Source organism: Erpetoichthys calabaricus, chromosome 12 (genome assembly GCF_900747795.2).
Source record: "Erpetoichthys calabaricus chromosome 12, fErpCal1.3, whole genome shotgun sequence".
Lineage (NCBI taxonomy): Eukaryota > Metazoa > Chordata > Cladistia > Polypteriformes > Polypteridae > Erpetoichthys > Erpetoichthys calabaricus.
Window position 1 is genome coordinate 7,590,501 of NC_041405.2, and position 16,845 is coordinate 7,607,345.

Consider the following 16,845-nt stretch of genomic DNA (forward strand, 5'->3'; position numbering starts at 1 on the left):
TAGGTACCCGGTTGAATTCCTCAGAGCCATTGTCGGATCTTATGCTGGTGCAGTGGACCCTGGGTTCCTCCTGGTTCCTGCCTTGTGTGGCCATAGTGTGTAGGCAGTTTTTGGATGATGAAGGCATTGATGCCACTGCACGTTTCACAGACCTGAATCCAATTGAGATCATCTGGGACGTTATGTATCGGTGCATCTGATGCCACCGAGTAGTTCCACAGACTGTCCAGGAGCTCACTGATGCCCTGATCCAGGTGTGGGAGGAGATTCCCCAGGACACCTTCTGCTATCCCATAAACATTGTTAAGTATGTATACAGGCATGTGGGAACCACAAACACAACTGAATAACATTAGTCCTCACAGGTGGCACAGTGGTAGTGCTGCTGCTTTGCAGTAAGGAGACTGTGGATGTATGTGGGTTCACTTCCCGGTTCCTCCCTGTGTGGATAGCACTTTGAGTACTGAGAAAAGCGCTATATAAATGTAATGAATTATTATTATCAGGAGTTCCTGTGAGGATGTGATGTGAAAGTTTTCTTATAATTAACAATGAAAACCAAAGCCTAGCGGCCTGCAAACTGTGAAAGTAAACGTAAGAATAAGCATGGTGAAACTGGCTGATCCTGTGCATTGCCAGAGTCAATGTTGCAGCACATTCTAGTAAGGAGAGAAAAAATGCCAAAATGATAACCTGTGGCCAGCGAAGATAACAGAACCGCTTGCTCAGTATATTGTTCATGACGACCAATCGCTGTTGGTTGTTGATAACGTGAGATTTCAGCCCCTCCTGAATGCGTTAGAACCCAAGTACAAAAATTCCAAGTGTTGCCCACAACACAGGTATACCGATGTATCTGTTTTCTGACAGAATGCAATGGAATAGAAATCTGTGCTGTGCTTCATTATTGTTCCTTAGTCTGAAACATTATTCATGTAGAGTTTTTCCGTTTACTGTAACACTGCAAACAAGCACCGAACATAAAACTTACATGTTGGTTTTATTGGTTTTGTGTGTCTGTGTCAACATTGATAACTTTGAATTCAAATTAATTATTTTACTGGAGCAATGTAATGTTTGCTTTTGTCTTAGAAAGACCTCATGCTGTATTTCTATCCCAATTCATTATTTTAATGTTCCATATACTCCTTATTAAAAATTTGTTCAATGGAATATCTCATTCTCACTCAGACAGGTAGATATTCTTTTGAAATTGCATGTGTTAGCAATAGATTTTCACAAATTTGAGTCCTGAACATGACTATGTGTAAATAAATGTTAAAAATTTCATTATTAATTGCTACTCTAGGGTGGCTAATTAAAAAAATTCTTAATTGCCAACATTTCTTACAATAAATAATGTAGCATTTTGGAGCAATCTCTTTAATTACATAAAATATCTTTAAATATCAAAAATTGTCTTTTGAGTGAACATAAAACTGCCATACATATAATCAGAAAAAAAGTTTCCTGTTGTATACATAAGGATTGGTTCTTTTCAAGGAGGCCAAGGAGATGGTGTTGCTGGAGCTGCAGGAACTGTGTAGCCCAGAGACAGCTGGACAGGGTTAGGTGCCACCACCTGCCAAAAGTACGTGGAAGGACCAGCTGAGTAGTGGTTTGAAGTGTCTGTTTAATGGGATCGTAGATGAACATGCAGCATCATCAGTGAGCTGTGTTCAAATAGGCTGCTGCCGCACAGCTGCAAACATACCTGGGAGAGATCACAGCTTCTCATTCAAATACACCACTTCAGTCCTGGTCAGTTAGTAAAGTGCAGGTCCTCACTTTGTCTCACATGTCAAGGAAATACCTTTCAGCTCCATGCAGTAGTCTGGGAGAGAGTGAGAAGTTATTTAGTGCACTGTTACATATTATTAATGAAATCAGAAACAAACTTACAGGTGAAAATACAAAGAAGCTTCTGTTTATCAAAAGGAATCTGCTGCTTACTTTCCCTAAATAGTCGTAGAGTATCCGGCAGCAGATGTTCCCCAATGATTTTTGACCTGTATACCTTTACACCACTGAGCTACCAGTAAGAGAAATTCCTGTGTTGTACTATTGCTTCCCGTGTTGAAAGACTTGAAACAATGTTAGTTTAGTTTATATAAATTAATTGCATGTGATTTTTGACTTTTTTACTTTCTTTCATATGAAGTTTAGAGAAAGTATAGTAATCATGAAAAAATTCGACCTTGAGATTTTGACGAATCTTGACATTTTAGACCTCCTGGAGTCTGCAAATACCGGTTTTGGAATTCAGTCTGTCTGTCTGTCTGTGAGTGTATAAACAAGATAACTCAAAAACACAACAAGATAGATGAATGAAATATGACATGTGCTTGTTACACCAACATTGTAGATCTGTTTTAACTTTTGGTCCAAATCCATCAACCCGAAGTAGTACTTTACCTGAACACATGCTCAATTTTTTTTTAATTCATGCAACTACAGAGTCTGATTTATTCAACTTTACTTTAACTTTAATAATTATTCAATATATTATTACTTTTATTTGTTGTTGATTGTTCTTTAATGTTCATAATATAAAAATATAATCATGGTCTTGCGGTTTACTCCTCAAATATCCATCCTCATATCTGACTATACGAGAAAGTCGAGGGGAGACCACTCGCGATTTTTTTTTCTGTAAAATTTGAGCCATTTTAAAAAAGGTGTTGTAATCTAAACTATGTAATGTACACTACTTTGAGGTATTTGTTTAATTTTAAATTATTTTATTCCAAGTTATAAGTGTTATATGTGATGTTAACAGTGAAGTTGACAGTTGATAGACATAAACAAATACTAATCTTTCACTTCAATGGTATCGGTACTGTCGAATACTAAAAAAAACAGGTATCAGTACTCGTAGTCAGTTTGAGAAAAATGGTATAGTTGCTTTCCTAATGTATAATTTTTTTTTTTTTTGCTGTATTCTCAAGAAAGCAGTTGTGGGCAAATCTGTGCATTTTCTGAGTGCTCTTAAAGAAGAGACGTATGTACAGTATTTAAATACTCTTTTATTAATTCCTTTTGAAATGGGTAACAAATATATAGATATTTGTGAGGGAACATTATTTTGAGAGTAGTGCCCTTATGATTGTACTATTTCACAATCTGTTTCATATTTGATAGTAACTGCTTTGAGAGTGACTACTTCGTGGTCTCTAGCACAACTTATTGTATGGTGTAGCTGTCATAGCTTCCATGCCTGTACTTTATTAGTGAAAATATATTTCTGTAATGTTTGAATGAGGGCAGCAATGGAAGAAGAAAGGTCCTGTAGAATGGTAGCAATGAAACATCATGGGCATAGAAAAGATGGGACAGGGCTCTGGAGAAGAAGTTTACCTGGGTGGAGATATGGTGAGCTGAACCTCAGTAGATTCAATTCCTCATCCAAGCTGTGTATGATGTGCACCCCAGTCCATCTAACATCTATATGTGGGGTAAAGTAGACATAACAGCGTGCCCACTATGCTACAAATATGGACCCTTGAAGCATAATTTCAGTAATTGTACGAAGGCACTTTGAGAGGGAAGATACTAGTGGTGCTATGATCAACATTTAAAAATGTAAGAAAGTCATCCGTGAGGAGGTTAAATGGACCAAACAGGTCTTTCCATTGGTAAACAGGAAATCGGCTTCATTAGAGCTGGTGAGTAGCTGAACCTCCTAGGCAAGAGATTTGTAGGAATCCTGTCCTGTGTAAGGGATTGGCAGCTGATAGTGGACCTGGAGAGACAGCTTGAAGTTCCACCAGTTTATTGCCTTCACCTCTGAAGACAACAAACAAACTGGAGCTGATGGTCCCATGGGAAATTGTAGGGATGAGGTTTTTAAGAGAAAAACTCACCAAGTGCGTTTGGTCAGCTGGTCATCAACTGAAGACAAGGTGGCTGGAGAACAAGGTGTCTTCCAGTAGACTTAAGATGCAGGGGCTTCACAGGCAGATCCTTGGACAGAGCTCTTAGGTCATGAGCGTTGAGGGAGAGAGGAAGAAAAGAGCCATGACCAATGCCACGAATAAGACTGAGATAGTCTCTAGATGAATGTGACTCAAGAGAGGAGAGCTATGAGTCTGAAATAGTCTGTTTGCTGTCTTGTCACAAACGGAGGGAGGACTGATCAGTCTCAGCTGGGTCACCTGGATGAAAGTGTATGATGCTGAAAGATGCGAAACACTTGAAGAAACCAGGAGTATCACTAAAGAGGTCATCAGAAGCATTACAAGATGTATTTACTCAGTACACTAGTGATATTAAGTGGGTTAGAATTGTAGTGAAAAAGTGCAATATGCAAAAACTTTATTTGAATATAAAATATGTATATCAATGTTACTAATCACACTTGGGTATTGTAATAGAGCAAACTGAAATATTCACTATAAAAAATGTATAGAATAGTCAAAGAGCATAACACATGACTACTTATGCTAATGATTTGTGTTTAAATAGTTATCTTCAAGTAGTAGACAATTATGAGTCCAATTCTGCTGTCTGGAAATTGGTGTGGTGTTGTATTTTTTGTTTCAATGTTATAATTCAGTCTTTTTCTTTTTGCACAGGTAACTCCCTCAGCTTGGCTGGAATTGGAAACATAATTTTATCAATTATACTGATACTGATCCTGATACTGATATCTTTGTACATTTGGTATCACAGAGGAAAAAAGCTTCGTAAGAAAGGTATGTATGTGTTTATGTCCTGATTTATATTCAGAAATCTTCTGTGTGAATGTTTAACTTCTCCTTGATATGTCATTTTCAGACTTTTATTTATGAACAACTGTTTTTTTTTAGATTTTAGGAGAGACATTGTTCTTTTAACTTATTTATACCAATTTTCATAAATTACAACAATCTGTTACATTTCTAAAATATGATTCTTGCTTAACTGTGCTGATGTTTATAGGCTCAGATTAAAACCAAATAGCTTATGTGGTGATGCAGGGAGCCAATTTGGGTAATGCTATGTTTTCTTAAACAATTTCTCTTAAAGAAAAGTTGATCTGAATGATCTAAAATATTTTGCTGGTGCATAGAGTGGACTCAAGAAATGTTCTATGCCCTCAATAAATATATGTACAAAAACAATGTGCTGTATTTAAATTTATAAATACAGTATAGAAGTGAAAGTCTGTGATATGGTTTGCATATTTGTAGCTAGAAATCCACAAAGGGAGACGATGAGTCACATATCTTAAAATAGTTTTTTATTCTTAAGCTTTCAACCCCAACCAGGAGTCATCATCAGAGGAAAATGATTAGACATACAGGAATAGGAATCAAAGGCAATATATAGCAAATGAGGGAGGGGGAGTGGATTAATAAGGTGGGGTTTTGATACAGTATATATGTGACAAATTTGGAAAACTGTGGGCTTTATTCTAATAGTGTTAATTATTTCATAATACTTCTTTTTTAAATGACAGCCCCTTCAAAATAAAAAAAATAGCAATTTGCATTATGCCACATTTCCATTTGCATTCTGAACAAGTACACCAAATGTAAAACCCTAGAAGACAAAGAAGCAAATTCCTCTGACACTGATTACTCTTTTTGCTTCAAACGAGTTTTAGAGTCTGTACATAAATACTTGTGCTTAGTTAATACAGATGCGGCCCCATTCTTCATAAAACATGATTATTGCCACTAAAGAAAGAGCATAAATGTCCCCAATCTGCATGATAATACAGACTGCAACAAACTGATGAACATGATTACATACAGTATATAAAGCAAGAAACAAGAATAATAGAAATGTTATGGTTAGTCCCAGAAACATACAGGGCTGATGGTGGTCAGACCAAACTGAACAGCTGCCAGTGGAATTCTGGAATTACCTGACATCCTATATTTGTTATTTGACATTGATAACAGCTCAGAGGTCTCTGGGCCACACCATAGTTCATAGAAATTAACAGAGGATGATATCTTCCAAAGTTACACAAATTTGAAGGCATGTTCTAAAATAAATAATAATAAACATATATTAGCTATCACAGTTTCTTTTCCTTAAATGTGTCACTGTTAGCAATAGTTATTAACAGGGTACTTTATTTGTCCACTAGATGATGTACTACACTCAGGATAACACCAATTGCTAGAATGTTAAAACTAGAAAGTATTTACTCAACTTAAATAAGTAAATTATTTTTAACATATAAAGTCATATGAAAAAGTTTGGGAACCCCTCTCAGCCTGCATAATAATTGACTCTACTTTCAACAAAACAGATAAGTGGTATGGGTTGTTTTTTGAACAAACTGCCCACATTTATACACCTGTCTAATTTTGTTATGATGCATATTGCATATTTTCTGTTAATCCAATAAACTTAATGTCACTGCTGAAATCCTACTGTCTCCATAAGGCATGTCGTATATTAAAAGGAAGTTGCTACTTTGAAAGCTCAGCCAATGAGAAACCAAAATCCAGAGAATTAAGATGGGTTCCCAGACTTTTTCATATGACTGTAGATATATTATACGTGCGAAAACTGTAATTCCAATACAAACAAAATGGGTGAAACTCCAAATACCGTCTGTTCAACCATGCTTTAGTTTCTATATTTCTGAAACTGTACTGAAATATTACATATATTCAAATTACGAACTTAAACACATCAACAATATACTTTAAGAACAAACAATTAAATTCCATTTACTTATATAGATATAGATATATACATATTTATAGATATATAGATATGAGAGAGAGGGCAAGATAGATCGATTGTTTTATTTATTTTCTGTATTATTTTATTTTCAACTTTTCTGAGGGAACATGCAAGCTCTACCTCACTAGGAAACCTACTTTTTCCTTTCCACCCTCCTCGCTTATTGATTGCATAGCAGAAATTAAATCCTGGTTTTCTTCAAATTTTCTTAAATTAAATAGTGACTAAACTGATGTTCTCCTCATTTGTGCAAAATCAACATTATCCAAAACTGATCATTGTTCCTTTGTTATTGATAATTCCTCTGTCTCCCCTTCCCCACAGGTGTCATCCTTGACAGTACTTTATCCTTTCAGTCCCACATCAATAACATCTCCTGGTCTGCATATTTCCACTTGCGTAATGTTAATCTTATTCGCCCCTCCATCACTCCCAACACCACTGCTCTCCTTGTTCATTGTCACTTCTTGTCTGGATTATTGCAATTCCCTTTTCTTTGGTCTTTCTCGCAAATCTCTTAATAAGCTTCAACTGGTCCAGAATTCAGCTGCCCGCATTATTACTAGAACCCCCTCTGTTCACCATATCACTCCCGTGTTGTAGCAGCTTCACTGGCTTCCAGTTAAGTTCTGCATTGAATTCAAAATTTTTCTGTTAACTTTTAAGGCTCTCCACAGCCTCGCCCCTCCATATCTGTCAGATCTCCTCCATGTTGCCATTCCCTCCCGCACCCTTAGATCCTCTTCCTCCATCCACTTGACTGTCCCCTTCGTCCGTCTTACCACCGTGGGGAGCACAGCATTCAGTTGCTCTGCTCCTCAGCTCTGGAACTCACTACCTTCTGAGCTTAGAAACATCGAGTCATTCTCACTTTTTGAAATCTAAACTTAAAACTCATTTGTTTAAGACTGCTTTTTCTCTTTGACTACAGTTGCTCTGTCAGATTTTAAATTTTGTATTTTTAGTTTTTTTTATAATGTGTGTTTTATCTGTTGTTCGGTGTCCTTGAGTCTTTAGAAAGGCGCCTACGAATAAATAAAATGTATTATTATTATTAATAATAATAATAAGAATTTAATTTTACTTTGTACTATGTATACATGACACTAAACAGGACTTTTACCTGCAAGCTCAAGAAAAGAACCATTGTTTTCAAAAAAGTAACTGCTGAAGAAGAATATTCAGAGATTTACAGCTAGAGTAAAAGTGACATAAATACATCAGGAAATAGTGCAGCACACCTGCATGAGAAACCTCTTCCTTTGCCCTGTGCCCATTTGTTGCTGTATACTTTTGTGTATCTCTCCACAGAAGATTCTGTAAAGGACCTATATTAATACAGTACATAAAATATTTTACTAGCCCTTTCATGACTATTATTATTGCCATAATTACTAGCCAGATAGGTAATATATCTTTGTCTAACACACTTTCCCCAATTTCGTGTGTATGTCTTATGTCCATGGCAGAGAACAATGATCGATTGTAAATCAAAAGTATTTACCATATTTTAAACTGAAAAATCTAATTTTGTAGTTTGTAGCACTTTTATTTTTTAGAGGGAAATTTATTGAATCAGTTCATGTAAAAAATGGAAATAATTTTTAGTAAAACTGGAAATTCCCTTGAAGTTTTGTTCAAAATCTACTGAGTTCTAGCATTTCATTGTAATAATGACATTTATTTTATTGGTTTAGCATTCATAAGTAGTGATGAGGGAACCCTGTAGAGTTTGCTTTGTAGTGAGTTTGGTGAAATTGAGAGAACTCCCCTGAACATGGGGACAGAACAACTGAATTAGTTTTGTGAGGTTTATGGTGGTACAGTACTCTATAGTGTCCCTGAGGCCTAAGAAAGCATCTGTCAGCTATGCAGGACTAATTATTGTGGTTAAAAATGCAAACTGAGCTGTGATAGCCACAAATAAAATACATCAAATAGTCACAAACTAGCCACAGGTAAAAACAATATTTCATTGTGCTCACAGAGTTCCCGTGTTCGGGGCACTGACTGGTCATGCCATTACGCATTTTTTGAAGCTGTGCTTCGACCAGCATACCGCTGCTTGGCGATATCAATGCGGCTGTTTACATTTTTTTACATTATCTGTGCAGATGCTTTGCACTTTTTTCTTTGATCAAGAATATAGAAATACCTTGTAAATAGTAATAAAGCTTTAGTTATTATTATTATTTCACAGCTAAACGTGAAAAGAGCAAACAGACTGAGGAAAATGGAGAAATCCAGACACTGAATGGTAAGGAAATTCTTATTGGGTTTGTTTGTATTGTAATGAGAACCTACTGTTGTTAAATGAAATAGATAGTTCTGGGTGTTTCATTTTTTAGCTTGTTAAACATGAAAAAGTGTATTAAAGAAGTTACAGTGCCTTGCCAAAGTTTTCATCTACAGTAACTGGGTATTTGTCCTCTTTTGTCGCATTATGATCTTGGAATTAAAATGGATTTTCATTTGGATTTTATGTGATGGACTTAACAGTATAGCCCAAATTGGTGAAGTGGAATGAAAATATAATTGTGTGTGTAGTAAAAACTGAAAAATTTTGAGTGCATATGAATTCATCCCCTTCGCTTTAAATCCTCTAAATAAGATCTGGTCCCACCAATTAACTTCCAGAATATTTAGTTGATTAGGGTCCACCTGTGTGCAATCAAAGTGTCACATGATCCGTCACATGATGTCTGTATCAATAGACCTGTTCTGAAAGGTTCATGACTCTGCAACACCACTAAACAAGTAACTTGAAGACCAAGAACCTCACTAGACAGGTCAGAGACAAAGTTGTAGAGAAGTATAGATCAGGATTGGGCTATAAAAAAATACCATTAAATCCATTATAACAAAATGGAAAGAATATGACGCCACTACAAACCTAATGAGAGAATCAGGAAAAGAGAACATTAATCAGAGATGCAACAAAAGATAACTCGAATGGACCTACAAAGATCCACACTGGAGATTGGAGTTTCTGTCCATAGGGCCACTTTATGCCATACACTCCACAGAGCAGGGCTTTATAGAAGAGTGACTAGAAAAATGTCTTTTCTTAAAGAAAAAAAAAAAAGAAAACACATTTGGAGTTTTCCCAAAAGCATGTTGTGGAGTCCCCAAACATATGGAAGAAGGTCCTCTGGTCAGAGGAGACTAAAATTGGACTGTGTGGCCATCATGAGTAATTCCCAAACCCAATACTTCCCATCACCCCGAGAACACCATTTCCACAGTGAAGCATGGTGGTGGCCGCCTCTTACTGTGGGGATGTGTTATATCAGCAGGGACAGGAAGTCTGGTCAGGTTTGAAGGAAAAATAGATGGCACTAAATGCAGAGCAATTCTTGAGGAAAATCAGTTTCATTCTGCCAGAGAATTGAGACTGGGACAAAGGTTCACCTCCCAGCAGGATAATAAGCCTAAACGTACTGGTAAAGTCACAATGGAGTGATTTAAAGGGAAACATTGAAATGTCTTGGAATGGCCTTGTCAAAGCCCAGATCTCAGTGCAATTGAGAGTCTTTGGCATGACTTGAAGATGGCTGCACACCAACACAACCCATACAAGTTAAAGGACTTGAAGCAGTTTTGCCTCAAGAAATGACCAAAAATCCCAGTGACTGATGTGCTAAAACTAATAGAGACATTCCCTGAGAGACTTGCAGTTGGAATTGCAGCAAATGGGGGCTCTACAAAGAATTGACTTTGGAGAGTGAATACCTGTGCAAACTCGGGATTTCTGTGTTTTTTTTCTTGTCTTAATTATTGTTTGTGTCACAGTAAAAATATATTTTGCTCCTTCAAAGTGTTAGGCATATTGTGTAAATCAAAAGATGCTAACCCCTAAGAATCCATTTTAATCCTGGGTTGTAAGGCGACAAAACAGTAAATACTTTTGCAAGACACTGTAATTAAAGAAAGGGAAGTAGGTCACTTCAGTGATTTTAATACTGCACATTTTGGTAAAATGTAATATTACTTTATGATTCTCTGTTTTTTGACTCATGGATTAATTTTGGTTCATTATTTTGTGTTAGTAGTATTTAGTATTGTTATTTTTTATAATTTTATTAATGTCCTTATTTTTGTCTTGCTGCATCCTTTGTTCTTGGCATTGATGCTTGTTGTCAGACACAATTGATGGTGGTGATACATGAGATGTTGTTCTTTTGAGCAACTATTTAAAGGATTGCTGTGGTACTTTTTGGATTAAAAAAAATTAAATGATGTGAGTTTGCTTAATTATTTAAGGAAAACTTTTTAAGAAAACCAAATTTTTGCACTTTGTGTTTTGTTTGGATTATTGACTCTGATGACTGTTTCTCTGTCCTCCTGCTAAGAGGTCAGACTTTATTGTTTTTCCTCAACTTTTCTTTTACGTTGTTCATAAAGATTTATCTTCAGGTCCAATTTCCCTTCTTTTTCAGAATGAACATCCCAAGTGGTCATAACAACTCACTTTTTTAAAATATTTAAATTATTACATTGTGGAGCTCTTTATGACATGACTCAATATGATGAATGATAAATTTTGGATATTACACAAGGCACAGGCATAGTAATGAAATTTAAAAGATGGCAATTTTTATTGGAGGAAGCTGCACACAAAGCACATAGTGTAGTTCGACTTTGTGGATAGCGTTAGTACCTTGCGTTATACAACATTGAACAGGGAAGAAGAGCTCATTTACTGTACATTAACCAAAGTTCCACAGCATTTCTCAAATACTCGGGTGGTGACAGGTGCTGGGTGGAGAAAGGACCAAGTGGTACTGAAGTGAAGCTGTCTTGTTTAACACACAGCAGCTATCATATACATCATCAAACTGGCCGTCATACCTACCACCTCTAAATAGCTTTAACAGAGTGGTCTTTCCACACATTGTGACACAAGGTATGCTTCAATGATAGTTGTCACACGCAGCATCAGACATCTGTAGGGGGTTGGCAATTTTACATTAAAAATTAATGATAAGTCTGGTATCATAATATACAAAAATGATAGATAGATAGATAGATAGATAGCATTTTATTTGTCCACAAGGGGAAATTTAGCATAGAAATTTAAAAATGAATGCTTTGTGTAATTGAAATACAGATATAAAATAAAATGCAACACTACAGAATGTGAAAATAATCACAAGGTCCCACCAAGACTTAAAAGCATAAAGTGTTGTTTTCTGGTTGAGCCCTTCTTTAATAAGTCTTTATCTTCTATTCTGGAGATGAATCGCTAATGGTTCAATAACCATTCTGTAGTTTTGTACTCCAATTCAAAGTAATCCAAGTTCATATTGTTAATGCACACTGCGGCATCTGGAGTAGTATAAAATAATTTAGTCCATGCAGATATACTGGGGCCAAACCCAGATTTGTGGAGTATGTTTAATAAATAACATTTGATAGAGTCCAATGTTTATTTGCTTTTTTTTATTTTCAGAATCCAAGGGTATTAAGGATTCTGCAAATGAGTATATTAGACAAAAAAAAATGTTGAAGTTTGGAGACTCGAGTGTCTGTGTTTAATAAATCCAGCTTGGTACTGGGATATTGCTGAAAGAAGCACTTTCTCAATTCTTACAGTTAAGACATTCGCTAGAATCTTAACATTCTTCAGCCATACAACTAGTCTGCATGATGCACATTGTATAAAGTCCTTATTTTTACATATAAAAGACAAGTACTTGAGGCTTACCACAGTGTCTTGGGTTGAATTTTATTTTCTCTAGCTTCTGTAAACATAGCTAACATTAAAGGGGCTAACTCAGTTGAAAACGTCTTGTAAAATTCCACCTGAAAGACATCACTTTTTTCTCTCTGCTATGAGTTTTTGTAATTCTGAAGCTCTGAAAGACGCTGAGGTTTATCAAGCTCTTCTGTACTGAGAGTATTGAGCTGTGCTATTTGTATTTTATCGAGAAAAGCTTAATCCTTGATTTCTTTATACTGAGAGAAATTATAAGTTTTTGCTTTCTGCTCCCTTATTTTATGTCCATTTGAATTGTCTCTGCTATTGCATTGAGCTCTTCCTCTTTATGGGTTTGTTGAGCTAAAACCTTATTGGCTTTGTCTCCATGTTCATAATAATGATGACATGACTTGAAAATAAGCTGTTCATTTTCTGTTGTTGTCAAATGATTGAGTTCTGATAGTAGAGATGACCTTTCTCTGTGGACTACCTGATTTGGTGGTCTCACGTATTCACGGTCAGTTCTGAAAATACCCGTAGTGAGTTGGGGTAACTTTTTAGTCTCCACTATTCGTTTTTCTTATGAATTCTTAGTTTGATTATTATTATATGTTCAAATTAGAACAGAGTGATCCCATAATATTATATCATTTCATTATCTTTAATTACTATAATTTTATATCATATTTTCTTCAAAAAACTTCAATTGTGCCAAGATTTTCCATTTTCCATCTTTTTACATTTCTTAGGTTTCTTATTGCTGTGTTTTATTTGACTTTTTTTTCCCTCCATGTAGGTGTTTGATGTAACGTGATGCAGCTCTGATGTTCTACTCCTGGATACCTTACTTGATGAAAACTCCTGCCTCGCTGGACCTCCATACACCTCAGAGCTCTTAGTGTAACCTGTGACATTCTGAAGTGACAGTTTGATTCTTCACCGGTCTGTGAATGTGCCACACTTTTAGTGTTCTGCTTGCCATTATTGTTGTGGATAATAATGAAATAAGGATCCTGTACTGTATGTTCAGTGTTCTGTGATGACTACTTGGCAACTTAAAATTTCATTCATAACAAAAAAAAAAATTTCTTATTATAATATCAACATTTCCTTGCTCTGTTTTTAAAAAGAAGAGATTGTATTTTGTTTTCTATTTGTTAGTGTTAGAGATTGAAAATAAACCAAAACTGAACAAAGATTCTCTTTAACAGATAAGTTCAGTATTTTTCAAGTTATTTTTCACAATCATGGTGTATATTAATATGCCACATAAAACTGTCTTCTAACGTTTTGTTCAGAAACAAGAAGTAAAGTAATAAGGAGAATATAACTTGGTGAATTAGGGGGCCGAGGTTTGTCATAATTCTACCCACGACGACGGCTGTGAGCAGACAAGTGAAAAGGAAATGTATTCTTACCTGAAGAAAAATAGGACCAAGAATCTGTGATAAAATAATCATTTCTAACTTCTTTTGGTTTTCACAAGAATGCCTCATAAACACCAAAGGCATATTTTCTTAAATTGATATGTTTGCTGCTTCAAAGTAGACGTATTTAGTACATTTTAAGGTTTTTTCATTCATCTGTGGACTTGTGTACCCTCCAGCCGCATTGTGAGCTTCAAGAACAGGCAACGTATTTTTAAAACTTACATATTAAAAAGAAACCACTTCACTTTAGAACACAATTTTATGTGGCAAATTAATACGTACCATGATTGTGAAATGACTTCAATGTGAAAAATACCAAACTTATGTTTTAATTCAAATATTGCTGCCTCTTTATCTCAAACATCAAAAGCTATTAACTATCTCCTCACATAACATTTGTAAATATATTTTTCTTTATCTCAGTGTACATACTGTATAAGAGCCATTCACTTAGTATATCTTATGCCTTTGCAGTATTTTTTAAATTTTCTGATCATATCAGCATCTCAAACACTGGTTTGCTATATTAGAAAATGTATGTTTTTCTAAACTGAAATTTTAGATAAATCCATTCTGTCCAATATTCTTAAAACTTGTTTAAAAGAATTAACAGAACTTTACTTAACCAAAAGTTAATGTAAAGTATAATAATCAATTGAAGGCTAATAATACTCTTAATTTGTATGAATACTGTATATAAGTTGTGTATAGCTAATTAGACTCTTTATATGTTCGTCTTTGCACAAAACACTTTTGCACTAACTATGTGACCTCAATTTATACTACTGTGTGGAAGTCCATTATCTGGTCCACACAGTCCTTAGTGGAATTCCTCTGCTTCTTCTTCTTCTTTTTTTTTTTTTTAATTTTTATTCATTGTATAATAATCCAGTTGGAAGAGTGGTCCTATTGTTCAATTATATTTGTAAAAGTCAAACCGTTTCAAGTATTGTGTAGCAGATAAAGCCACAAAGCTACATCAGTGTACTGTTACAGTATAGGAGGTGAATTTTTCCTACAATTCGGGCATTTTTCAAAATTTCTAAGCATATTTTTTTATAAAAGTATAGCTAACGAAATAATCTGCTGGAAAGATTAATGCAATTTTAATTAGGGTACCATTCAGTTTAATGAACTTAAAATATATTTTCTTGATATTTCATATTAAAATCATGTAAACTAAAGTATTTGATCATATTCACAAACTCCTTCTATAACACCCCCTTCTATTCATTCAAATAAAAACAAAAAAAACAAGTTAAATATTAAAATAAATGCTGGAAACACTTCAGATCATGTACTACCTCTATTAGTCACTATAAATGTATTATTATTATTATAAAAGTAACAAACCCTAACCAAAGGGCTTTGTTTGTTAATCATCTCTGTGTAATATAGCATACCACAATAACTTCACTTTAGTGACTTAAGTAGGAAATACCAACTGTGAGGATCACATACTTCAGTACAAAGCTTATACACCATAATTAATACTTAATAAGACCAAATGAAGCTCTCATATTCACAAGTCCATTCATCAGCTCTTAATGTGCCACACTTTTCTGAGATGAACAATCACTTGACTGATTCTTTGTAAATGTTATTAAGGTCGTCAGAGTCCTTTTGTTACTGTTTTCTTACACAGAAGTATGAGACTAACACAGACGTTATAGCTCATACTAAATCTAAAGTTTTACCAAAGTGCCTTATTGTAATATTGCAGCAGGTACATATTTATTTCTAACCAAAGTACAGCTTGGCCTCAACCTTTTGATACAGTAGAACATACATTTCTAGAATAGTTTATGCACTCTTTGTCATTTATTCTGTACTCTTATCTATATAACTTTACCAAGTGAAGGCAATGACAGTCAGTTTGTGTGTTCAACAGCTTCACCACTGCTTGAGGTTGGGTTTTATTATTTGTAAAGACCCGAAAAAAATTCATGAAGCATTCTAAGTAATTGAAATTGAGACCCTGCCATTAAAAATGAACATTTCAAGTACTACTATATTACTGTGAAATCAGATTTGTTCTCTTGATGCGTATTTGTTAAATCCCTAAAGTGTGAACAGAGTTCTAATTTGAAAGAGCGTCACAGTTAAGGGAAAACGTTTCTGTTCTTAATCTGCCATCTAGTGGTCATTTTAATTTGCCAGTCACAGAACAACTAAGTAAAGCTGAACATCTTACTTTGAGTATTAACACAATTCATGCTGTTACTTATATTGCTCACAAATCACTTGACTTTGTTATGTTTAAAAGGAACTCTTTGTTGAGATGCTAGTAATGGAAATGGAAATGTGAATGTTTTTAATATAGACTTTGTCTTTTTCTGTGTTCATTTTTGTATCCTAGTATTATTATTAGAGTTTTTTATTTGAAAGTGTTATCATAAGAACATTTTCTTACAGTTAAAACAGATCAAAATTAGGAACTTTTTCTAAAATATACATTAAGATTTCATACATATCCATTTTTATTCAAAATATATTTTAAATTGTTGAACTAAGCCAAACTATTCATACTTTTAGGGTGTTTGCCCAAGACCATCAAGAGATGATGACATTTATAATAATCAGGTGATGGCTTACCCTGAAAGTTTGTTTTGTTCGGTATATTTTGTTTTAATGTATAATCATGAAAAGGGCATCACTCTTTTTAGCAAAGCATAGAATCAAGTTTTAATTAAGAAAATAGTAAGTGCTGGTAATCTCTTCATTGGTCTCTTTGGTCTTTTACAAGATGATTGTTTTTTTTATATATACACTTTTTTAACTCCGAAAGACAAATGGTCTTTTATATGAGCCTTGGTATAAATAAACCAAAGAAAAGTCAGAGTTATGTCTTCCTATCCTTGCTGTCACACTGTGTCATGCACTCCCACTGTGTGACGGTGGATTAGGCAAAGCTGACAAAGGTGAAAATCTCCAGCCAGTGTTGTCTACAATATGTGGAGAGCTGGGATCAAAGATCAGCCGTGTAGGATTGTCTGCCACTGATGATGATACATCTGATGTCAGTTA

General features: G+C 34.9%; 1 protein-coding gene across 1 annotated transcript in view; it reads left to right on the top strand.

Annotated features, from left to right (window-relative positions):
- LOC114661801 (tapasin-related protein-like) overlaps positions 1–16,845 on the top strand; it is a 259,850-nt gene that overhangs the window by 22,402 nt on the left and 220,603 nt on the right. The window contains exons 4-6 of the mRNA XM_028815003.2: positions 4,575–4,694; positions 8,888–8,944; positions 13,185–14,822. Coding sequence (XP_028670836.2) covers positions 4,575–4,694; positions 8,888–8,944; positions 13,185–13,192 — 185 coding nt within the window. The 3' untranslated portion in view covers positions 13,193–14,822. The remainder of the gene's footprint in view (positions 1–4,574; positions 4,695–8,887; positions 8,945–13,184; positions 14,823–16,845) is intronic.